Here is a 25,012-nt window from a genome sequence, read left to right as displayed (position 1 = left end):
CAAAAAAGCCCAACATTGTACGATAATCCAGCAAATGTGTGAGATGTCGGTTTTGGTTTAATTTTTGATAGCGGTTGATGGACTTCAAGTCCAAAATCTAATCCGGCGCAACAGCCCTAGCGCTAGTAGCAGATCCAATGGTGAGCCGCTTTAAAAATAAGAACCTTAACATCGTTCAACATTCAATGTAGACCATTTTTTGAATAAAGAAAAAAAAAATACAATTCATTTAAACCAGACTGTTTGAATTGCAAAAAAAATAAAAATAATTTGGACTGCAAAGGGTTAATCAACAATCAGATTACAAAACTTGCAGTGCCATTAAAAAAAAAAAAAAACTCCATAAAAAAGTTTGGCCAAAAGAGGCTTTAGTCATGCCAAGTTCAAGTCAAATGAATATCAATGAAGGTCCACCTACAAAACAAAAAAAAAATCCTATTTTATTTGTTCCTTAAGAAATACAGCACTAGATACAGTTTTAGAACGAATGACCACTTTAGACATAATGAAATTAAAGGGCCAAATGTAATGGGGTGTGAGAATCAGAAAGTGAGAGGTTTTGGGAGAGTTTTCCCATATTTTTGTTTTAAAGCAGCAATCCTTTACACTGAAAATGCAGGTTGATTTTTTTTTTACCAGGTATTTGATTGCCGCTTTAATAAGAAAACGCTCCCAAATATTTCTCACTTTTGATTCTCACACCCTATTGGCCCAAAAAGTGTTTCTAATTCACGGGACTGAAGGCAATCATTGATTGCTAAAGGGTACAGATCTTTGGACCTCCAGTGGATAAAGGGAAGTCACTTGACCACTGGCATCAAGTTGGTGGCCATTTTGAAATGGATCAGCCTCTTAAACATGGCTTTGAGCACAGATATGTGCTCCAATGTTCCTGGTTATCCATACCCTCCATTGTTATTGACTCCTGTATTCCTGATTAAGATTTGTTCCCGGCTTCCTGACAAAGCTTCTTTGGCTCTTCTTCAATCTGTTTGGATCGGAGCTGGCTTATCTTGACTCTCCTTCCCACTTGCATAAATCTTGTATCTGATGCCAGCACTTCACATCTGGAAGCATGGCAAAGTACTGCCACTGGCAAATCCTCCAGCAGTAAAGTCCAAATCCCATTGTAGGAGTCACTGGTGAAACTGGTGGGTTATTAGGCATGGGACCTTTAACTATTGCCAGCATAAATTCATTCAAAGTTATGAATACCTCACGATTAACAGCTAGAATGTGTATTACCGGTTGAACACGAATGATTTACACGTGATGGTTACACAGTCTGGCTTTTTATACCTTAGGAAAGTCACTTGTGAGTGTTGTCATACATTTTGGTTCAGCTCTGCATGTGTCAAATAGGCTTTAAGTCTGACATGGCCAAACTATGGCGATCCAGCTGTTGTGAAACTACAAGTCCCATCATGCCTTGCCACAGTTTTCCTATTAGGGAATGCTAATACTGTGACAAGGGATGCTGGGATGTGCAGTTTTGCAACAGCTGGAGGCCCACAGTTTGCCCATTTCTGCTTTTAAGTGATTCGGAATTTGTATGTTAGGTTGACCGCTCAATGGTCCGTGCGGTAAAATGGTCGATGCATGAAAGTCTCCGATTTAGAATCATGCAGAGCATAGCTGCCATGAAGAGAGGCACCTTGCCCAAACCATTTTGAGGGAACTGATATAGTAATTTGGGGTTCATGTGCTCAAATCTACATATTGACACCAAAAATAAACATTAAAAACTGTTGACCTTTTCATATGTCAGCCTTTTCTATATACACGTCCTTACTTGTGTCGGCCGTTTGTTGTGCCTGTCAACCTTTTGGAGTAGACCTAGACTCTGTCATCCTTTTAACTGTGGAATCTATGAACCACACCATTTGGATTTATATTTTAATCAGATATTTTAATCAGACATTTTCTTTTCAGTAAAGGTACGTACACACTGGGCGTTATTTCCCCGTATACGAAGATGTGGAAATCACTGGCCGATAAATCATTCAGTGCATATATATTGAGTGGTTTTCACCTGGCCCAGTAGGAGACTAAGGATAGTGGTTCCCTCATCCCGTTAAACAGGGCGATGGCCTGTGTGGCCAGCGATGATGTTGGAGCTCGCATCAGCAATCATCATCATCCCCATACACACTAGGAGATTTTGAGCTCCTAGTGTGTATGGGTCTCAACATTGTGGGTATTTTATTTGACTGTTTCAAGGAAGATGGAAACCTAATTTTTTTGTTGGCTTCATTACTGCTGTTTTATAACTGATCAGGACCATTTTAAATTAAAATCCGTTACAGCGCAGACAAAGTGCCCGTCAGTGAATTGAACTGTGCATCTCATCCTCCATAAGCAGGCTTATTGATGAAGCCCAAACACTTTTTCGGACGTTGTAACGATGTAAAAATGATGGATTGTAAACTCGCTGGCTGCAGTATCCCTTTTCTGTCACTCTGAGATTGAGCGGAACGTTCCAGTATAAAATGTTTGTCAAATCCGTGTGTTTAGTAGGTAAGACCAGTCTGGAGAATTCCATCTCTTGCAGCCTACATCACGAGCCTTTGTTTTAATCTAAATTTCTCGCAAATAAAAATATAGGGGGTCAATTCAATCAGGTAATCAGGTGCAAGTTGGGTCCCGCCAGCTGGTCTCACCGAGAACTTGTACCGTGAAACTCATTGCAAATTCTAAACTTGTTTTTTTCTGAGAAAATTTGTGGGTTTACCTGTGCGCAACCCCCTGCGCTTGAGAAAATCTTTATTATAAGGTAAAACTGCTGGGACACAGTGCAGAACCTCTGGTACATCAAATCGAATAATTGGGCAATAAAGGCATGGCATATTTCAGCGGAATTTCTTTAGAAAGCTCAATAATGGATAAAATACTGTGGAACATGTGTAGGGAAGGTAGAGGGGTTTTGAATTTGCAAACAAGGTGCTAAAAGTATTCCAATTTTTCACAAAACGGTTTTCAAACACTGAGAAATTTCTGTAAATGACCCCCATACACTAATCCGTAATCCGGAAATTAGACCACTGTAAGCCCTGCTTATCAAGATTTCTGAGATCAATGTATCACACATTTGTAATATTAATGATACCAGTAAAACTATTCCTACAAGATAAACATCTTATTATAATCCTTTATTATTAATATCATTATTATCATTTTTGTGGGCGCCGGGTGGATGGTGTAAAAATAAATGGTTAAAAAGAGAATACCCAGAAGTATTGTGTTTTTTTTTTTTTTTTTAGTAAAACTACAAGACCCAACAAGCTTCCCCCGCATGCAGGGACTTGGAGAACCACAAGTCCCAGCATTCGGGGCATTATTGGGACTGCTGGTCCCACTTCAGAACCAATACCTAATTAAGAGACCCAAACACATAATAAAGTATAACTTTATCACATACTTCACACAAACTTACCTATCCTGATCCCGTAGGTTCGGTCCACTTAAAGTCAAAAAGGGTACCTGTGAAAAAAATGTATACTTCCCATTGATCCGGCATAGATCATTTCTCTTCTCACGAATTAGGCATCCACAGAGTTAAAAAATAACAAACCGCAAAACCCGATCCACACGTACTGAAGGATGCCCCATGGGTTTCCTTTCCCCGAATTCATGGTCCCCGTGCGACTCCCGTCACTGCAGGACCCGGCAGCCTATCAGGGAGCTCCACGCCAGCAGCACTCCCCTGATTGGCTGAGCACCGCTGACCTGTCAATCAAGTGGAGCTCTCTTTCTATTTATAACGTGGTGCGATTCCCTGCTCTAAATAGGCGTGGGAACTTTGTGGTTTCCTAAACCACAAAGGTTAATTAGATCAGACCACACACTTGACCTAATTAATCTGAATCAGGCCAAAACTACAACTGAGAATACAGCTAATTTATTAATATGTCGTATTCTCAGGGTTTGTATTTTCCAATGGTGATTCGTATTTGGCTGCCAAGTCTCCACGGCAACCAAATACAGACGTTCGTACACGGGATCGCCCGTAAGCGGGAATCTTAGTCAATTTCCCCCTTAGGGCGGTTTCAATCCAGGGTAACGACTTTCGGAACATCCTGCCAGTTGGAATCCCTGGCCGTTTTCGGTCAGCTCCACGGTAACTCATCGGAATTCAGTGTTCTGGCTGTATAGTGTCGAAAAGTGGGCGTGTCAGCGAAAACGGCTGGAGATTGTTAAAAAACAGACATGAATTTAACAATTCACGGCTGTTTTTGACCAAACAGATTCGACTTGTTTTAAACTGACATTTAGTTTCTCAACACTTTTATTCCTCAACTATTTTTTATTTGTGTTTTTTTAATTTGCTCAAAACAGTGGTATGTCCAAAAAACTAGAAATTCCTGTTTCCTTCATCTCTGTTGCCTCTGTTCTCCTTCCGCCATATCTCCATAACTCCTGAGTGCATGATAGTAGAGACCGTCGGGCTGCAGCCTGTTCTCACTGTGATAGATTGGAGGCTAGGTGAAGGTAAATGATGACTCCACTCTGCATTCATTTGACCATCCCGGCTTAGTCTTTAGCTTTTTAATCTATCCTCTCTCTTTATTGTGTTATAGGAATAATGTATTGCCAAACACCTGCCAGGCTTCCTGTAATGATTCCCGTGACCTTTCCTGTATTCTCAGATATTTTTGCATAGATGATTTGTGAGTGTTTTATATTTCTGCAAAAAGTCACTTTTTTTCTTCCTGTTTTATTATATTCAAGTAACTGTTCTTTTACGTGTGTTTTTTTTTTTTTTCTTTTGCATTCCATTTTTTATATTTGTTTATAGATCTTACATGCACAGGCAAAACTATTCCGCTGTTTTTAAAGGTCCAATAGAATCATTGCCTAAATTACCGAGCGTAGAGAAATTTGTGGTTATTTTCTTTAGATCTTTATTCATTTATTTATATCTTTATTCATTTATTTTACGGCTCCCAGAAACAACAATAGAAGTGATCATTGCCAAGTTATTACATAAGGGATGTCAAGTAAGAAGTAAAATGTAGCGGTAGTGACACACACACACACACACACACACACATACATTTTCAGGATGATGGTGCTCAGTGCTTTTTGCAGTGCGCAGGAGTCTCCCTATAATTTAATATCCTCCGTTTGTAAACCTCTTTTTGGGGGTGATTCAGGCCAGACTGGAATTTGCCCCGGTCACTATGTCGGAGCTTTGCGCAAGCCCTGGGAGTGAACGCCCTGGTGATTGTGAATGGTGGACGGGAAGGTGGTTGGTTTGGAGCGGGGTCTTGCCCAGCGTTTTATGGCCGTGCCCACGCAAATGTTGAGCACATCCATGGGAACGCTGGGCATACCCCTACGTACTCAGGCATGCCCATGCTTCCTCGGGGTGGGAGACTGATGTCACATGATGTCAGTACCCGCCCCAATTTGGCGGATAGCAGGCATCTGGAAAAAAAAAAGTATGGACTTGCTTATCAGAGCGAAGACTGGCGGGGGGGAGCATTTGGTGCTGCGATGTTTACCTGCGAATATACGCTTCCTAGCATGCAGGTCTGAATCAGGCCCTTTGTTTCATATTTACTGTACAGATTTGGAAAATCAGCTGTTCAACCCCACAGAGAGATCGGTATATTATTAACTGTGCCATAATGCTAGGTACACACTATACAATTAGTATCTGCAGCATGATACAGGTTGAGTATCCCTTATCCGAAATGTTCAGGGCCATAAGCATTTTGGATAAGTTATTTTCATGTTTTTTGGATTTTTTTTTTTAAACTTACTGGTCCCACGGTGGCCTTCAGGAACTTCTTCAGCAGTCCCAGGGGTGCATTGCGTGAGTTTGCAGACACGCCACTGACTTCACCGGCGCGTCCGCGCAATGCACTCAGGGGACCGCTGAAGAAAACCCTGGAGGCCGCCTTGGACATCGGGGGACTTGGTAAGTATAAAAAGTGGAGGGGGGGAGGACAAAAAAAAATCAGAAATATAAAAAAAAACAAAAAAAACAGAAATATAACAAAAAAAAATACACGGTTTTTGGAATATTTCAGATAACAGTTCTCCGGATACGGAAGACTCTACCTGTAATTGGATAGTGTGTTTACAGGAACATTAAACAATGCATGTTTTCAAGCACTTTTTTGATAGTTTGGGATCTGGTGTGCTGCGTCTCATTCCTGATGAAGATATCTAAAGGAAGTACTGTACACATGGAATAGATATTAAAGCTCCGTATGTATGGGATAACACCATTCCCATAATCAATCTTTTGGGCCAGAAGCGAATTGTTTGCTTTGGTCAACTTCTTCTTGATCTCGCTCGTTCTTGCTCACTATCTCTTGTTCTCTCACGGTGGAACCTGTGCAAATATCAGCCTATACAGATGTAGCCGGCCACATCTTTGCAGCGGATGGCGATTCTACCGCCATCCAACGCTAGCGGCCGGCTACCGGCAGGGGCGCGCGCGTGCATCGGTCCCCCTCGCCGGCCGGACTGGACAGCGTCTCCCTGATGCGGGGACGGGCAGGGAGAACGCTGCACAGCCGCCGGGATACTGGGACGCACGTGCGTCCCAGTCTCTATCGCCTGTGCTCGCCAGTGAAAGGCATCTGGCGAGCGCCGGCCAAAGATGGAGCCCGCTCCATCTGTAGTTGTACTTTTAACAATTTAATTATTTACACTTTTAATTCCTATCAATCTGCGGAAAGGATTTGGCATATTTTGCTTTTCCATGGTACTGTACTTTGTGGAATAGTGCCACACACAATCACACTTCAGTATGTTTTAAAATTTAGAATTCCTGGTAAATGAATTGTGCGCATATTTTTTTTAAGTCAATGCGTAGAATGTTGTGGTTTAATTTTTTTTTTTTTAAATATATATATATTTTTTAAATAATGTTTTGATATTCCACCAGGCCCATCGCTGAACCCTGGCTCCAAACTAATAAGGCATGCAAAGCCCAGGAGTAACACATGCACCATTTTTGACTCTGCTGATTTTACATATCGCTGTATTTCTACATCGTGCAACAGGGTTGCTTTGATCCTTTTGCTTAACCTTTAATAAAACTGGAATTTAGTTTCTCGGGTAGGTGTTGAATATTACATTAATATGTCAGTTGCACTGTCTACCTTTTAATTAAGGAAATAAATCCACTTTTTATACGACGGGGCTGAGGGAGACAACAGTTTATAAAGCGCACCTTTCTTACTGCGTCTGTACTATGTCACAGAAAAATGTCCATCTGTTGTATATTTGTTTAAAAGTTTGCTGGTGAAGTTTAGGGTTAGGCTAGTGGTCTGCACAAAACGAATAAAGTTGTACGGAAGTAAAAAAAAAAAACTTATGTAAAAAAAAAAAAAAACTTATGTAAAAAAAAAAAAAAACAGTGAAAGGGGTGTGCAAATCAAGCGTTTTAGCAATGTACAAGAGCGAAACATCCTGCAAGAGAGTGAACTATTAGAACCCAAGGATATGTGCACATTGGGGGGATGTACAATCGCCTCCCATCAAGCGCTGTCAGTATAACAATTTAAACATGCATGGTATAGACGTATGCAAATCCTTACAAAGACCTAAGGATCAAATACGGTTGACGTTACTTAAAGGTCAAATAAATGTGCCAAGTGGTTCTGACCTGCCATCAAATGTTATGTTTAGTTTCCAGCAATGTGGCATAAGTAGCATTATTGCAGTAATATTACATCTGTAGATAGTAGATCCCGGCAGCAGATTGTCCATAACTGGAGTAGACCAATTAGACAGCGAGGGTTCTGGTACACTGTAGGCTCACACCCTGTGCACGCGGAATCTAGTGTAGGGTACACACCAGAACGACCATGATCGTGTGATGAATTCCTTAAAATCATACGATCTGTTGGAGCACGCAATCCAATGTAGATGGACCAATCTTTAGTGCAACAGGTAAAATCTCCAAAGAGACCAAACGACTGGGAACGCGCATCGGAATCGCACTGAAAACATGCCAAATTCTGATCTTTTTACATACAATCGGTTGAAATTGGGTGAATTGAGCCCAAATCGTTGGTGTGTACCCAGCATTAGTCTCTGTGAGGATCACTGGTGTAAACATAGTCATTCCTGCCTTCCTACATATAATATTATGTATTATATTAAATGATCATAAATAAGAGACTCTTCCCCAGAATGGCGCCCATCACAAAGAATCTGGTGTACAGTGTAACTATGCAGTAGGAGTGTGTGTGTGGGGGGGGGGGGATCTAATCTGCGTAACAAAGTTATGTAAATCCACCCCCAGCCGCATGCCTCCATCATCTCCCACATAGAGAAGCATATGTCTGCAGCCCCAATCCCATTACATGGAGCTGTATTTTGCTCGACATCACCAGTTTGCAGGAATATGTGTGTCCTCGTCAGTAGTCCTGTAATGTGGTGTTCAGAGTCTGTATACGCTGCTGCAGAGTAGTGCTTTCTGCTGGCCATAGGATCAGACGCACAGGTCTTACTAGATGTTTTTCTCCGTCTTATTATCATTAACCCCTTCCCGACATTTGACGTACATTTACGTCATGGCCGGGATGTACTTCCCGACACATGGCGTAAATGTACGTCATGGCTTTAAACTGTCACCGCGTCTATAGACGCGGTGACAGTTTAAACATGTCTGCTGTCCCTGACAGCAGACATGTCCCTGCATGCCCAGGGGGGGCTGCGATGCCGCCCCCCGTCGGCGATCGCTGTGATTAGCTGTTCAGTGTGAACAGCCAATTACAGCGTTTTCTGTGTCACCGGCGAATAACGTTCGCCGGTGACACAGGGATTTGTGGTGATTGGTGCTGTAAAGTACAGCACCAATCACCACGGGGTGTAAGGGTGACACTGGTGTCACCCCACCTCACCCCACCCGCCCCCAAAGGCCGTGATTGGTTCGTCGGACCGACGAACCAATCACAGCCATGGAGGGTGATTTAAACTAACGGTGACTGCACTGCAGACGCCATTCCGGTCTGGAATTGCGTGCAGTGCGGTCACCGTGCCTATCTGCTGCGATATACTGACCTGATCCTTGCAAACACTTACCTGATCACTGCTTGTAGCGTTCCTGGATCTTGTTACTTCTTGTGACTTCCTGTGTTGTGCTGTGCTGTGTTGTGCTGCTGCAGTGTGTTCGAGTTATAGATAGAGAGAGAGAGATAGAGAGAGATAGAGAGGGCTAGTGACAGAGAGTGCTATATTTTGTGCTGCTGCAGTGTGATAGTTATAGATAGAGAGAGATAGAGAGATAGTGACAGATTGTGCTATATATTTTTTATATATATACAGCTGTACTGCGTGTGCAACTGACTGCTGCCCCCCCCCCCCTTTGTGCTGATCAGTATAAATTAACTGATCAGCAACTTTTTGGGGGCGCAGGGTTTTTTTTTTATATATATATACCTGTCAGTGCTGCTGCTGCAGTGTCATAGAGTGAGAGATAGAGAGAGATAGAGAGAGATAGTGATAGAAAGTGCTATATTTTGTGTCTGCTGCCCCCCTTTTGTGCACCCCCAGCAACTTTTTGGGGGTGCAGGGGTTATTTTTTATATATATAACTGTCAGTGCTGCTGCTGCAGTGTCATAGAGTGATAGATAGTGATAGATAGTGATAGATAGTGATAGATAGTGAGAGATAGTGAGAGATAGTGAGAGAGATAGTGACAGAGAGTGCTATATTTTGTGTCTGCTGCCCCCCCCCCTTTTGTGCTGATCACTATATCTGAGGTGATCAGCAACTTTTTGGGGGTGCAGAGGTTTTTTTTTTATATATATACCTGCCAGTTGCACTGTCAGTTGCACCAAAGGTTGTGCACCTGCTGCCCCTCACTGGTAATCAGTGTCGCATCACTGATCACCTTTTTTTTTTTTTTTTTTGAGGGTGCTGTGGGGTCTTTTTTTAATTTTTTTGATCAAATTTTTTTGATCAAATTCCTGTTGCCTTTGAGCGCTGTTCAGTGACGGACGTTACTGACCAACATCTGTGCTCAATTTTTGGCGCAGGACCTTTTTTTTTTTTTTTTTCTGCACTACATACACACTACACACTACATACTACATTGAAATAAAGTTTGTACCCCCCCTACACTATACACGTGTTGAAACATTTCACTACCAGAAACACAAAAATAAAAATGGCATCCCAAATGTCATCCCAAATGTCATCCCAAATGTCATCCCAGTCATCCAGAAGAATGTATTCAGCGGAGGAGGCATATGCCATGCTTGCCTCTGACTCTGACACAGCCAGTGAGGCAAGCGGGGAATTTGAAGGATTCATCTTAAGCTCCTCTTCCTCCTCTAGTGATGAGGGACCCCCTCAAAGACGCCCCCGTAGAGCAGCTGAGACCCCCCCCCCAATAATTGATCTCGTATGGACCCCACCACCAGACAATTTTGAGCCCCAGGTTCCTGAGTTTTTGGCCATCCCAGGAATCCAATTTGATTCCACAGGTCTCAGAGAAATGGACTTTTTCAAATTATTTTTCTCTGATGATTTTATAAATTTAATGGTGGACCAAACTAATTTATATGCCCAGCAGTTTATTGCTCAAAACCCTACGTCATCATTTGCTAGGTGGACCCCTGTAGATGCAGTAGAGATGATGACGTTTTGGGGTCTGGTGTTTCATATGGGCATAGTAAAAAAGCCAGAAATTAGGCAATATTGGAGTACAGATGTTCTGTACAGCACCCCACTTTACCGTATGGCCATGACCCGGACTCGTTTTGAGTTAATCCTTAAATTTTTGCATTACAACGATAATGCACAGTGCCCACCCAGAGATGATCCCACCTTTGACCGGCTATTCAAAGTCAGGCCGGTCATTGATCACTTCAGTGACAAATTTGAAGAGATGTACATCCCAGATAAATTAATTTGCATAGACGAGTCCCTTATACATTTTAAAGGAAGGGTTAAATTCCGCCAGTACCTTCCCAGTAAGAGGGCAAGGTATGGCATAAAAATGTATAAGCTGTGTGAAAGCACCTCAGGGTACACTCACAGGTTTAGGGTATATGAAGGGAAGGATTCAAGAATTGAACCGCCAGAATGCCCCCCCTCCCTCGTAGGTGTTAGTGGAAAAATTGTCTGGGATTTAGTGCACCCCTTCCTGGATAAAGGTTATCACCTCTATGTGGATAACTTTTACACCAGCATCCCCCTGTTTAAGGCCCTTGGTTCAAGAGGTACAGCAGCTTGCGGTACTGTGCGCAAGAACCAAAGAGGCCTCCCAAAAACGCACATTGCCCAAGTAATGAGAAGGGGTGAAAGCAGGGAAATATGCACCTAAAATATGTTGTTGGTCAAATATAAGGACAAGAGGGATGTTCTTATACTGACAACAATTCACGGAGACAGTACCACCTCCGTCCCTGTACGAGGTACCAGTACCCACACCTCAAAACCTAATTGTATCCTGGATTACAATAGGTACATGGGCGGAGTGGATCTTTCAGATCAGGTACTGAAGCCGTACAGTGCCCTGCGGAAAACAAAAATCTGGTACAAGAAGCTGGCCGTGTATATCATCCAGATGGCACTGTATAACGCTTACGTGCTATTCCGTTCTACCAGCCAGAGGGGGACATTTATGCACTTTCAAGAGGAAGTCATAAAGGGCCTAATATTTGGGAACCAGCAGGCAGAGGGCCCCAGTACTTCTAGTACTGACCCCCGTATTGTACCAGGGCAGCATTTTCCTGATGAAATCCCCTCCACTGGAAAAAAGGGCAGGACACAAAAAAGGTGCAAAGTTTGCTATAAAAAGGGAATAAGAAAGCAAACTATTTTCCAGTGTGACACTTGCCCCGACAAACCTGGCCTATGTATAAAGGAGTGTTTTAAAATATACCACACATCTATGGATTATTAGGTTCATAATTTCACCGTGCTTCGGGGGTCTTGCTAATGCCACATAGCACCCACCATTCATTCCACCAGAATCTGAGCCGCAAAATCCAAAAATCACTCCTTCCCTTCTGAGTCCTGCCATGCACCCAACTGGTATTTTTTGGTCACATGTGAGGCATTGCCGTACTCGGGAGAAATTGGGGCACAGATTTTGGGGTGCTTTTTCTCCTTCATACCTTCTGAAAATGAAAAATTTTGAGCCAGAACTGCATTTTTGTGTAAAAAAATGTAATTTTTCATTTTCACTGCCCAGTTCTATCAAAATTGGTGAAACCCCTGGGGGTTTGAAATGTACACTATACCCCTAGATGAATTCCCTGAGGGGTGTAGTTTGCAAAATTGGGTCACTTGTGGGGGGGTTCCACTGTATTGGTGCTTTGGGGGTCTTGCTAATGCGACATAGCACCCACCAACATTCCACCAGAATCTGTGCTGCAAAATCCAAATATCACTCCTTCCCTTCTGAGTCCTGCCATTTTTTGGTCACACATGAGGCATTGCCGTACTCGGGAGAAATTGGGGCACAGATTTTGGGGTGCTTTGTCTCCTTCATTCCTTGTGAAAATGAAAAATTTTGAGCCAGAACTGCATTTTTGTGTAAAAAATTTAATTTTTCATTTTCACTGCCCAGTTGTACCACAATTGGTGAAACCCCTGGGGGTTTGAAATGTACATTATACCCCTAGATGAATTCCCTGAGGGGTGTAGTTTGCAAAATGGGGTCACTTGTGGGGGGCTTCCACTGTATTGGTGCTTCGGGGGTCTTGCTAATGCGACATAGCACCCACCAAAATTCCACCAGAATCTGAGCTGCAAAATCCAAAAATCACTCCTTCCCTTCTGAGTTCTGCCATGCACCCAACTGGTATTTTTTGGTCACATGTGAGGCATTGCCGTACTCGGGAGAAATTGGGGCACAGATTTTGGGGTGCTTTTTCTCCTTCATACCTTATGAAAATAAAAAATTTTGAGCCAGAACTGCATTTTTGTGTAAAAAAATGTAATTTTTCATTTGCACAGCCCAGTTGTATCAAAATTGGTGAAACCCCTGGGGGTGTGAAATGTACACTATACCCCTAGATGAATTCCCTGAGGGGTGTAGTTTGCAAAATGGGGTCACTTGTGGGGGGGTTCCACTGTATTGGTGCTTTGGGGGTCTTGCTAATGCGACATAGCACCCACCAAAATTCCACCAGAATCTGTGCTGCAAAATCCAAATATCACTCCTTCCCTTCTGAGTCCTGCCATGCACCCAAATGGTATTTTTTGGTCACATGTGAGGCATTGCCATACTCGGGAGAAATTGGGGCACAGATTTTGGGGTGCTTTTTCTCCTTCATACCTTATGAAAATGAAAAATTTTGAGCCAGAACTGCATTTTTGTGTAAAAAATTTAATTTTTCATTTTCACTGCCCAGTTGTACCACAATTGGTGAAACCCCTGGGGGTTTGAAATGTACATTATACCCCTAGATGAATTCCCAGAGGGGTGTAGTTTGCAAAATGGGGTCACTTGTGGGGGGCTTCCACTGTATTGGTGCTTCGGGGGTCTTGCTAATGCGACATAGCACCCACCAAAATTCCACCAGAATCTGAGCTGCAAAATCCAAAAATCACTCCTTCCCTTCTGAGTCCTGCCATGCACCCAACTGGTATTTTTTGGTCACATGTGAGGCATTGCCATACTCGGGAGAAATTGGGGCACAGATTTTGGGGTGCTTTGTCTCCTTCATTCCTTGTGAAAATGAAAATTTCGAGCCAGAACTGCATTTTTGTGTAAAAAATGTAATTTTTCATTTGCACAGCCCAGTTGTATCAAAATTGGTGAAACCCCTGGGGGTTTGAAATGTACACTATACCCCTAGATGAATTCCCTGAGGGGTGTAGTTTGCAAAATGGGGTCACTTGTGGGGGGTTCCACTGTATTGGTGCTTCGGGGGTCTTGCTAATGCAACATAGCACCCACCAACATTCCACCAGAATCTGTGCTGCAAAATCCAAAAATCACTCCTTCCCTTCTGAGTCCTGCCATTTTTTGGTCACACATGAGGCATTGCCGTACTCGGGAGAAATTGGGGCACAGATTTTGGGGTGCTTTGTCTCCTTCATTCCTTGTGAAAATGAAAAATTTTGAGCCAGAACTGCATTTTTGTGTAAAAAATTTAATTTTTCATTTTCACTGCCCAGTTGTACCACAATTGGTGAAACCCCTGGGGGTTTGAAATGTACATTATACCCCTAGATGAATTCCCTGAGGGGTGTAGTTTGCAAAATGGGGTCACTTGTGGGGGGCTTCCACTGTATTGGTGCTTCGGGGGTCTTGCTAATGCGACATAGCACCCACCAAAATTCCACCAGAATCTGAGCTGCAAAATCCAAAAATCACTCCTTCCCTTCTGAGTTCTGCCATGCACCCAACTGGTATTTTTTGGTCACATGTGAGGCATTGCCGTACTCGGGAGAAATTGGGGCACAGATTTTGGGGTGCTTTTTCTCCTTCATACCTTATGAAAATAAAAAATTTTGAGCCAGAACTGCATTTTTGTGTAAAAAAATGTAATTTTTCATTTGCACAGCCCAGTTGTATCAAAATTGGTGAAACCCCTGGGGGTGTGAAATGTACACTATACCCCTAGATGAATTCCCTGAGGGGTGTAGTTTGCAAAATGGGGTCACTTGTGGGGGGGTTCCACTGTATTGGTGCTTTGGGGGTCTTGCTAATGCGACATAGCACCCACCAAAATTCCACCAGAATCTGTGCTGCAAAATCCAAATATCACTCCTTCCCTTCTGAGTCCTGCCATGCACCCAAATGGTATTTTTTGGTCACATGTGAGGCATTGCCATACTCGGGAGAAATTGGGGCACAGATTTTGGGGTGCTTTTTCTCCTTCATACCTTATGAAAATGAAAAATTTTGAGCCAGAACTGCATTTTTGTGTAAAAAATTTAATTTTTCATTTTCACTGCCCAGTTGTACCACAATTGGTGAAACCCCTGGGGGTTTGAAATGTACATTATACCCCTAGATGAATTCCCAGAGGGGTGTAGTTTGCAAAATGGGGTCACTTGTGGGGGGCTTCCACTGTATTGGTGCTTCGGGGGTCTTGCTAATGCGACATAGCACCCACCAAAATTCCACCAGAATCTGAGCTGCAAAATCCAAAAATCACTCCTTCCCTTCTGAGTCCTGCCATGCACCCAACTGGTATTTTTTGGTCACATGTGAGGCATTGCCATACTCGGGAGAAATTGGGGCACAGATTTTGGGGTGCTTTGTCTCCTTCATTCCTTGTGAAAATGAAAATTTCGAGCCAGAACTGCATTTTTGTGTAAAAAATGTAATTTTTCATTTGCACAGCCCAGTTGTATCAAAATTGGTGAAACCCCTGGGGGTTTGAAATGTACACTATACCCCTAGATGAATTCCCTGAGGGGTGTAGTTTGCAAAATGGGGTCACTTGTGGGGGGTTCCACTGTATTGGTGCTTCGGGGGTCTTGCTAATGCAACATAGCACCCACCAACATTCCACCAGAATCTGAGCTGCAAAATCCAAAAATCACTCCTTCCCTTCTGAGTCCTGCCATGCACCCAAATGGTATTTTTTGGTCACATGTGAGGCATTGCCGTACTCGGGAGAAATTGGGGCACAGATTTTGGGGTGCTTTGTCTCCTTCATTCCTTGAAAATGAAAAATTTGGAGCCAGAACTGCATTTTTGTGTAAAAAAATTAGTTTTTCATTTTCACTGCCCAGTTGTACCACAATTGGTGAAACCCCTGGGGGTTTGAAATGTACACTATACCCCTAGATGAATTCCCTGAGGGGTGTAGTTTGCAAAATGGGGTCACTTGTGGGGGGGTTCCTAACTTTTAGCATCTTATGGTGCCTAGAAACCTACATGGTGCCTAAAAAATAATCTCATAAAAAGGAGGCTCCAAAATCAAGTAGGTGCTCCTTTTATTATGAAGCCTGTGGTTTGGTCAACGTGCACACTAGGGCCACATATAGGATATTTATGAAAATAAAAGAATTGGGGGAATCAATTTTTAGTCACATTTCTCTAGTAAAATCTACTGTGTTCCTTAGAAAAATGTATTAAAATTGCAAATCTGCAAAAAAAATGAAATTTTGAAATTTCACCTACACTTTGTTTTAATTCCTGTGAAACACCTAAAGGGTTAACAAACTTCCAAAATGCTGTTTTGAATACTGTGAGGGGTGCAGTTTTTGAAATGGCATCATTTATGGGGGTGTCTCACATACAAGTCCCTCAAAGTCACATCAGAACTGAACTGGTCCCTAAAAAAATCAGTGTTTGAAATTTTCTTGAAAATTTGAGAATTTGCTATTCATATTTTAAGCCTCCTAGTGTCCAAAAAATTGAAAGGAAGTTGAAATAATGATGGAAACATAAAGTAGACATATGGTCTATGTTAGTTATTAACTATTTTGAGTGGTATGATTATTTGTCTCACAAGCAGAAAATTTAACATTTTGCAAATTGCTAAATTTTCCATTTTTTTACGACATTTTGGTATTTTTCACAAAAAAACACAGACTGTATCGACCCAAATTTACCACTAATTTGAAGTACAATGTGTCACGAGAAAACAATCTCAAAATCACTGGGATAAGTAAAAGCAAAAAAAAGTTATCCCCACTTAAGTGATACATGTCAGATTTGAAAAAAAGGGCTCTGTCAGGAAGGCAAAAACATGCTGTGTCAGGAAGAGGTTAAAAGCCTTACAGCTTAGTCCCTTTCTGCTCCTACTGCCAATCTCTGTCTTCATAGCTGCCTCTGTCTATATCCAGATCATCTTGCTTTCACTTTCTGTTAATTTGGTCTGGAGAGTGGCCTCTAGTGGTGATTGGTGCTCTTCCCCCTATAGAGGTGACTATAGATAGAGAAATAGATAGAGATAATATTATATAGCGGTTGAATGTATCAAAAGTAGGCTAACATCCCCATCCTAGAAGTGGGCACAATGTGGTCTTAATAATGTGGTTATTTCAGGTAAATTGGACAGGGGGTGGGGTTAGTATGACTTATTTCTATTTGTACCATTTCCTGTTAAGGGGCGGGACATAGTGATTTTGTCTCCTCCCCCCTCTCTCTGTTGCTGTCCCCCCCCCCCCCTCTGACGCCGTCTCCTCCCCTTCTCTCTCTGACGCCGTCTCCTCCCCTTCTCTCTGACGCCATCTCCTCCCCCTCTCTGACGCAGTCTCCCCCCCTCTCTCTAACGCCATCTCTTTCCACCTCTCTCTCTGACGCCGTCTACTCCCACTCTCAACCTCTCACTCCTCTCTCTCTTTCTCACTCTGGACTGGATGCACTAAGCTGCGAAAGTGAGGAAATGGAGAGTGATAACCAACCAATCAGCTCCTGCCTGATATTTTTCAAACACAGTAACATGGTAGGCAGGAGCTGATTGGCTGGCTGTTTATCACTCTTCATTTTATCACTTTTGAAGCTTAGAGAATCTGGCCCTCTGTCTCCCCTAACATCCTCATTGTCACTAACTCCCCACACTCCTCTTGCTACCCTAATGCTGAGTACACACTGAAGCGATTCCTGCGGGAGACTGATAAAGTGCATATATACTGACCGATATTGGTCACCCGCCCCCCTGCTCCGTACATGCAGCCTCTGACAATACTGTCATATTGAGCTGCATGTACAGACAACAGGCATTGCACATCTTTAACGATATTGACCATACACACTTGATGATATTAATGCAATATCGTCTATATGTGACCGATAAATCACCCAGTGTGTACCCAGCTTAAGGGTATAGTGACAATGGGTGTGTTTAGGGAGCCCTTTTCAAGAGTTTCCTATGGGGCCCACAGCGTTCTAGTGAGCGCCCCTGCACGACATCTGATACAAGCAATGCAGCGTCCTCATCCGCACTTAATATATAGTCAACATGAACAGAAAAATGAACCCTGACAGCAGGTTTAGAAACAGTTGGAAATGTTTCAAGTGGTTTGTAATACTCGCAGCAATTGAATTTTATATTTGTAATTTCTCCCAGCACGCAGCCTTACATTGCTTTGTGTTTTATGAGTTCTACGACGCGCAGGCCAACGTTACAGGTTTCTGCTGTTTCCCGTGTCCCACTTAAGCTCTCGGCTATGTTTGAGGCGGCTCTGCCTTCTCCGGCCAATCATTCTTATTTGCATACTCATTGAATGCTCTCAGCTTCCAGTACTTTGCATTTTCAGATTCTCCAATAGAAGCAATTTGCTTCATTAAAAAGAGCTGCAGCGTATTGCTTGTATTAAACACTTCCTCCCACTTGCTTCTAATGACAGCAACCTTTTCCCGCATAAAGGCACTGAGCTGAAGATTGACATTAGTGGGCAGGTTATAGCTGTTTGTATAGGAATACTCCAGGGACACCTTCTCCTGATTGCTTTCTATGAGCTGTGAATTAAATGCCCAATGCTTGACAACAGTCCTACATAGTGCAAATTTTAGAATTAAACTGTATGAAAACCTGAACGGATAAAGCAGTGGCGGTCAAAAAGCGGCACTCCAGCTGCTGTGGAACTACACATCCAAGCATGCATTGCAGCAGTTTTAGCATGGCCAGATCGGAAAACTGTGGCAGGGCATGCTGGGATTTAATTCTTGACCAGCTGGAGGACCCCATATTGCCCACCTGTGGTTTAAACCAGTGGTTCTCAGCCTTGGTCCGCAAGTACCTCCAACAGTTCACGTTTTTCAGGTGTCCACACAGAATCACAGGTAAAATAATTAGCTCCGCCTGTGATCTTTTAAAATATGTCAGTAAATAATGAGAGCACCTGCTGAGTGACCTGGAAAACTTGCACTGTTGTAGGGGAACTTGAGGACCGAGATTGAGAACCACTGGTTTAAAGTATACCAACTACCAACACTCACAAGCACTGGGGAAGATGTATCGAAGTCCGGAGAGAGATAAAGTACCAGCCGAACCATTTCGAACTGCTATTTTACATGCTTTGTGACTGACTGGTCGGTACTTTATATCTCGACTAGAACATGACATCACTAAACCATGAGGCATAGGCTACATTCATGGCATGACATCACTAAAGCATGAGGTAAAGTATAGGCTACGTTCCTGAATTTTTGGTCCTCACATTGACTATTTCCACTGTGACTGCAATAAACCTACTGAAGGCTTTTAATATGTGGGTTAAAACGTAAATTCAAGTCACTAAGATTTTTCTGAGGCATCTTCTACCTCATCCCACAAAATGTCCGCCACCTACTGTGTGCATTCGACAGGCGCGCTGTTACTGGTCTGTGCGCAATGTATTTCACTCTAAACCGCAGTCCTAATTTCTTTGTTTCTTTTATTCCGCTCCGAATGGAACGTCTTACTTTTTATATGACTTTGGAAACAAAGACATGTTGTTCCGTTTTTTAAGCAATAAACACGAAATCCAATTTGCAATTGCAGAGCAGACTGGTGAGTGATATATATCTTTATGGCAGAGTTGGTCAAGAGGTGACTGCTAATCAGGGAGAGGCCTCCTCTCCTGCGGTCTGTGCTTGGAAAGCGGATAGAATCTAGTGTGAAGGCGCCTCTCTCGTATCCAGCCTGCATCGTTTGAGATTCTCGGGCACCTATCTTATTAGCTTCTCCTTGTCACGCCGCTTAATCTGGCTGCCTGCTGGTTGATCCTTGTTAAACACTATTGCTTCTGAACTCTCTAATAAAGGAGACCGTGTCAAGCACGACCACTGAGGCATTGAGCATTTAGGGCATTCGCTGCAATGATTGGCAGAAGGAGAGAAGCCTTTTCTTCATGCTGTTCCGTGGTTTAGCTGGTCCCTGTGCTAGGGGCTTGCCCTAGTGCACTTTGCACTTGTCACAAAGCTGTCAGTGGGCTTTGCCAAGACAGCGGTGACCGGCCCTGACTCTCGTGTGCCATTATCCCATTTTAGTCCTAAATTAGAGCAATAGACGGATTGTAATACTGGCTCTAAACTTAAATGCAGCAACAGAATTTTGGAGCATGAATTCAAGTTGATCTCCTGTAAAATGCTATGATAGGGCTTTCATACATATTAGTAGGGAAGTTCTTCTAGCGCCCAGCCACAGGTAGGGAAATAGAAGTCAGTCTTTTATTTCCATTGGTGTCCGCTGAAGAGGGGGCGGGCACTGACATGTGACGTTAGCCTCCCGCCCCCCGGCAGGTATCAGCCCACCCGCATTCCTAGGGGAATGCCTAGCATTTTCATGAGTACGCCCACGCCTGCCTCCTCTGGAGTTAGTGTGATCATGGGGTCTGGATCATTAGGTTGGCAATGTCTAGGTCGAACACTATTTGTTGACACTTTAATGGGCTGGCAACTAGTAGGGAGGCCAATGCTGGGATCGGGATCTGCGGAATCTACCCAACCATTTTAAGGTGGCCATACATCTACAGATTGATTGTCCGATCTGGCTGGTTGGAACGTAATGGATGAGAGAAAATGACAGTTGACCAATTTCTTTGAAATGCTGGAAAACTGCCAAACTGTCATTCAGATATTACCAGGTTTTTGCTCCAAGCAGCCAGATCGGACAATCAATATGTAGATGTATGACAAGCTTCAGGCCTACCATTGACGAATCCCGGGATTGAAGTAATGGCCAGGATTGGCCTCCCTAGTAACTGGGCTTGTTTATAAAAATAAATAGTTTACCAAAACAAGTAAAAAGAAAGTATTGCGTTTAAAATTATTGTTCAAGCGAATGCACAAGTTGAAAATAAAACTGGAATTGTGAATCAGGTGTGTGCTTGTTGTCTCGCTGTGAGTGATACCTCATAACTGAATCTACCTGCGGAGCTGGGACATGTGTAGCCTGCGTGGGAAGCTGCATTTATTAATACGCATCTGTTACTTCTTTCCACTCTGCTACTGAATCTGTTTTTGTCAGAATGTATGCTCCAATTCAGGGTGTTTCCTGTTTACATGTTAACGATGCTGCAAAACGCGGATTACATTCTCATTTTTAACCAGAGTAACTCCATTTTTTTTTTCTGTGCATTTTATTTAATTTATCTGTACACAATGCTGAGGTCAAACATGCAACATACAAATCTTATTTATATATAACCTTACTATATTACGCCTTTAAACTGGGGCGGCACTAATGAATTACTTTGGTTCTGTGGTTGGGTTTCTTCAAGCTTGTACTTCACCTGGTTTTTAATTAGCCCCGGAACCTGTGTAATTCATGAGTGTCCTGATTTAAATGGATAATACGGTAAGCCCTATTTATGTAACCATTTTCTACCCCTGTACTTTAAGGCGGTTTACAGACATCAGTAAATAGTAGAAACACTGCACTTCTGTGTCCAAAACCTCAATAAGAATAAAATAGAAATATATTTACAAGCCTTGCGGCTTTGCAAATGTAACAGGCGCCTACTTGGGTGTAGTGCTTAGCTGCTCCCACAGGGGGATGTGAAATCCGCTATATCAGCGGTGGGGAACCTCCGGCCCGCGGGCCGTGTACGACCCCCCGCAGCCGGTCTGTGTGGCCCGCCCACCCTCCCGGCAGTTGTGCAGGGAGCCAAGTACAGGTGAAATCTCGCGAGAGCTACCGACCTCTCGCGAGATTTCCCCTGTACTTGACACCCTGCACAGCCGCCGGACCACACAGACCGGCGACTCTTAAACTGCGGCAGCCGCCGGAGCGTGGGGCGGCTGCCTCAGGGCAATTTGTAAGTGTTTTTTTTTTTATATATATGTATGGCCCCCGAGGCATTTTCCCCCAATAGAAACGTCCCTTGGCCCCAGAAAGGTTCCCCACCCCTGCCCTATATGAATACAGGAAAATAAAAAGATGGTGGAGCGCTATATAAAATTATTTATGATAAATTGGGTATCACAATAATATATTTTTTATTTTGTTAAATTAAAATATAATATAATAAAACACACTGTAAATATATATAAAAACTGAATTAAAATGCCAAATGACAATAGCAAGTGTACTAATTGAAATAATCAAATTCAGGTATAATAAGGTTGTATACTTATTGGGTTGGAGTCCCACTTTCACAGCTCTTGTTTTGGCTCACTTTTCCACTGGGAATCCTTAATAAAAAGGAAAATTTCTCAGGGGGGTCCATAAACCTTGCAGGGTAGGCCGCTGGAGGGTAATGGCAGTCCTCAGTTATTGTATTGTTACTGTATGCGGCACGGCTTCTTGGCCATGCGGGATTTCACCGCCCGGCAGGAGCCGGAGCGTGTGAAATAGCCCTAATGGGTTTATTGGAAAGGAGACCAGAAATGTTGGCAGGAGTACATAAAATGTTGGTTACTGATTGCACGTTATTAAACTTCAATACTTCTGTTCGCACTTTAATGAGTACAGGTTGAGTATCCCCTATCCGAAATGCTCGGGACCACGAGTATTTCGGATAGGGGAATTTTACGGTTTTTGGAATAATTTTTTTTTTTAGCATACTTACCTGTCCCCTGATGGTGTCCGGTGGTCCTTCGGCCTCCACGCAGTCCCCGGGCGTCCACAGCAGGCCTCCGGCATCTTCTCCAGGCTCTCCAGCGGTCCCAGGAATGCATTGCGCGAGTGTGCGCGCGCACCGGTAACGTCACCGGCGCGCGCACACACTCGCGCAATGCATTCCTGGGACCGCTGGAGAGCCTGGAGAAGATGCCGGAGGCCTGCTGTGGACGCTCGGGGACTTGGTAAGTATGAAAAGAGGGTTAGGGGGGGTAAAAAAAATAAATAAAATAAATCCGAATTATCCAAAAACCACGGTTTTTGGAATAATTCGGATACGGGATGCACGGATACGGGATACTCAACCTGTATTACTGTTACTACTGGTATATTACAGCTCCTACTGATTAGTTAGTTTTCATTGTTTTTTTTACTAGTAATATACAGGTTTAGTCTGCCTTATACAGAATGCTTGGGATTCAGGGGTGTTTCGGATGTAGGATTTTTTTCATATTTTGATGTATTTACATATTAAGATTTTGGGGATGGGAACCACAGAATGCATTTGTTCCCTATACACCTTTTATACACACAACCTGAAGGTCATTTTATCCAAAATGTTTAATTTTGTGCATGAAACAAAGCTTGTGTGCACTGAGCCATCAGACAGCAGAGGTGTCCCTTCTGTCGCACTTAAAAATAAATACATTTGTATATTGGCTTTTCGGATACTGTACATACATTGTTAGTATAGTCAGTCCGAGTGCTACTGATCGGTATTATTACTTACATTTCATTTGGTGTTACTACTACTAATTGGTACAGTTTAATAGACATTTCTATATCTAGTATTACATATGTTTATATTTTAGGCTTATTAGCGGTTTCGGTTGCTTATTGGCAGGCATTATGATCAGTGGGGAGGGGCAAGCATAGCTCCAGTTGATGTGCACAGGACTAGTGGGAACAATATATGTAATGTGGTTCATTTAACTACCAAGAAGTCTATTCGACATAGAAAGTTTATATTCTTTGAGATGTAAAAAAAAAACTTTTTTGAAATGAAAAAGAAAATTGGGATTTTTGGTGTTGCATGGTTTTTCTGTGCGACTTATTTTAAGAGTAATTAATAAAAAGTAAAATCTCAAGTTTATTATTACTCACAACATAAAACAAGAATTTCTCGTAAAAATGAGCTTTCTTGAGCTATAGTTCTCTCCATGTCCTTTAGTTCCAATCCTGTATAGTTCATTAGGTATCACTGGTGACATACTGTATAACTGGGCCATGGTTACTGATGCCATATTTGTGTGTACTGTTACCACGTTATATAAAAATTGGCCCAAAATGTTATTATATTAAAGGCCTTGTTCATTTAATATATATGTTTTTTTTTTTGTTTTGTTTTTTTTTTTACATTTTTTTCTGTCCAGTATGGAACATAAATTAACAAAAATGTTGCATATATGTGGAATTACAAATTCTTAGTATTACCTGGATCTCATATCAAAATTACCCGGTATTTCTATAGCGCACACAGATTTTACAGAGAATATTCAGCCATTCACATTAGTCCTTGCCCCAGTGTAGTTTACAATCTGTAATCCCTACTAAAATGAGGATTCTGTACTTTTCTGATACAATTTCTCCCGAGTGTATGTTCGTTATATGTGTATGTACAGTATATTCTAATACAGGCATTTCTGTTTTGTCCTTAGGCAATTTGGATCTCACAGGACAAAAACAGGTGTTTAAGGCAGAGAACAACCCTTGGGTCACACCTATAGCCGACCAGTTTCAACTGGGAATATCTCACGTCTTTGAATACATCCGCTCCGAAACCTACAAATAGTAAGTTCTCATCAGTATGTGACTTAACTGATATTGTTACTATGTATATAAAGATCACATTTTGTATGCATTTTAAATCTTTATCTTTCTTCCACTACTGATATATATAATTGCCAATGGTGTAACTATACATTTTGCACCCCGCTGCTGGATATTTTTTTAGATGGCGCCCGAAGGAGCAATTCGTGTTGCTCCGTTTGGGCGTGCACAGCTACTGACATTGCGGTTATATTGTTCCGTTATTTTGATGGGCTGGTAACTAGTTTTACTTTTTCCATATGAAGTCTAAAGGACGAAATGCGTTGGGTACTGCCTGCTGACTCCTCCACTAGCTAAGGTTATGCTTTTACTTTCAAAAACGTAAAAAAAAAAGACGGTTTTATCTGGCGTTTTCTTATGCAAAAAAAAATATTTTTTTTATAGATCTGAATTTTATCCGTCCCCTTTCTCTATGTGAAAACTGTCTTTTATTCACTGTTTTTTTTATGTTTCTTCCATTTAAAATATTGTATTTTGTAAACACTGTAATAAATAATATATTTTTTATGTAAACAAAGCACTGTCTTTAATGTAGGTATATATAGTCGCTGAACCTCTATCCCTATATAATATATATATGTCTAGTGCCCGTGTGGCTCCAAAACACTGCCATCTGTTGGCAGCAAGTGAAACTACATCTACTAGCTTTGGTAGCATTGGCTTTGAGAGGGCTTAAGGCCCCCATACACTACGCGATTTGGCCCCGATTTCACCCGATTCTGGAGGATTGGGCAAGTTGCCTACGGTA

At 42.4% G+C, this 25,012-nt stretch overlaps 1 protein-coding gene across 2 annotated transcripts in view; it reads left to right on the top strand.

Annotated features, from left to right (window-relative positions):
* RSU1 (Ras suppressor protein 1) overlaps positions 1-25,012 on the top strand; it is a 149,870-nt gene that overhangs the window by 41,864 nt on the left and 82,994 nt on the right. For both annotated transcript variants that reach the window (XM_083189368.1, XM_083189367.1), the window contains exon 8: positions 24,093-24,225. In XM_083189368.1, the coding sequence (XP_083045494.1) occupies positions 24,093-24,225 (133 nt within the window). The remainder of the gene's footprint in view (positions 1-24,092; positions 24,226-25,012) is intronic.

Source organism: Crinia signifera, chromosome 5 (assembly GCF_055691185.1).
Source record: "Crinia signifera chromosome 5, ASM5569118v1, whole genome shotgun sequence".
Lineage (NCBI taxonomy): Eukaryota > Metazoa > Chordata > Amphibia > Anura > Myobatrachidae > Crinia > Crinia signifera.
This window is presented reverse-complemented; position numbering and strand designations above follow the sequence as displayed.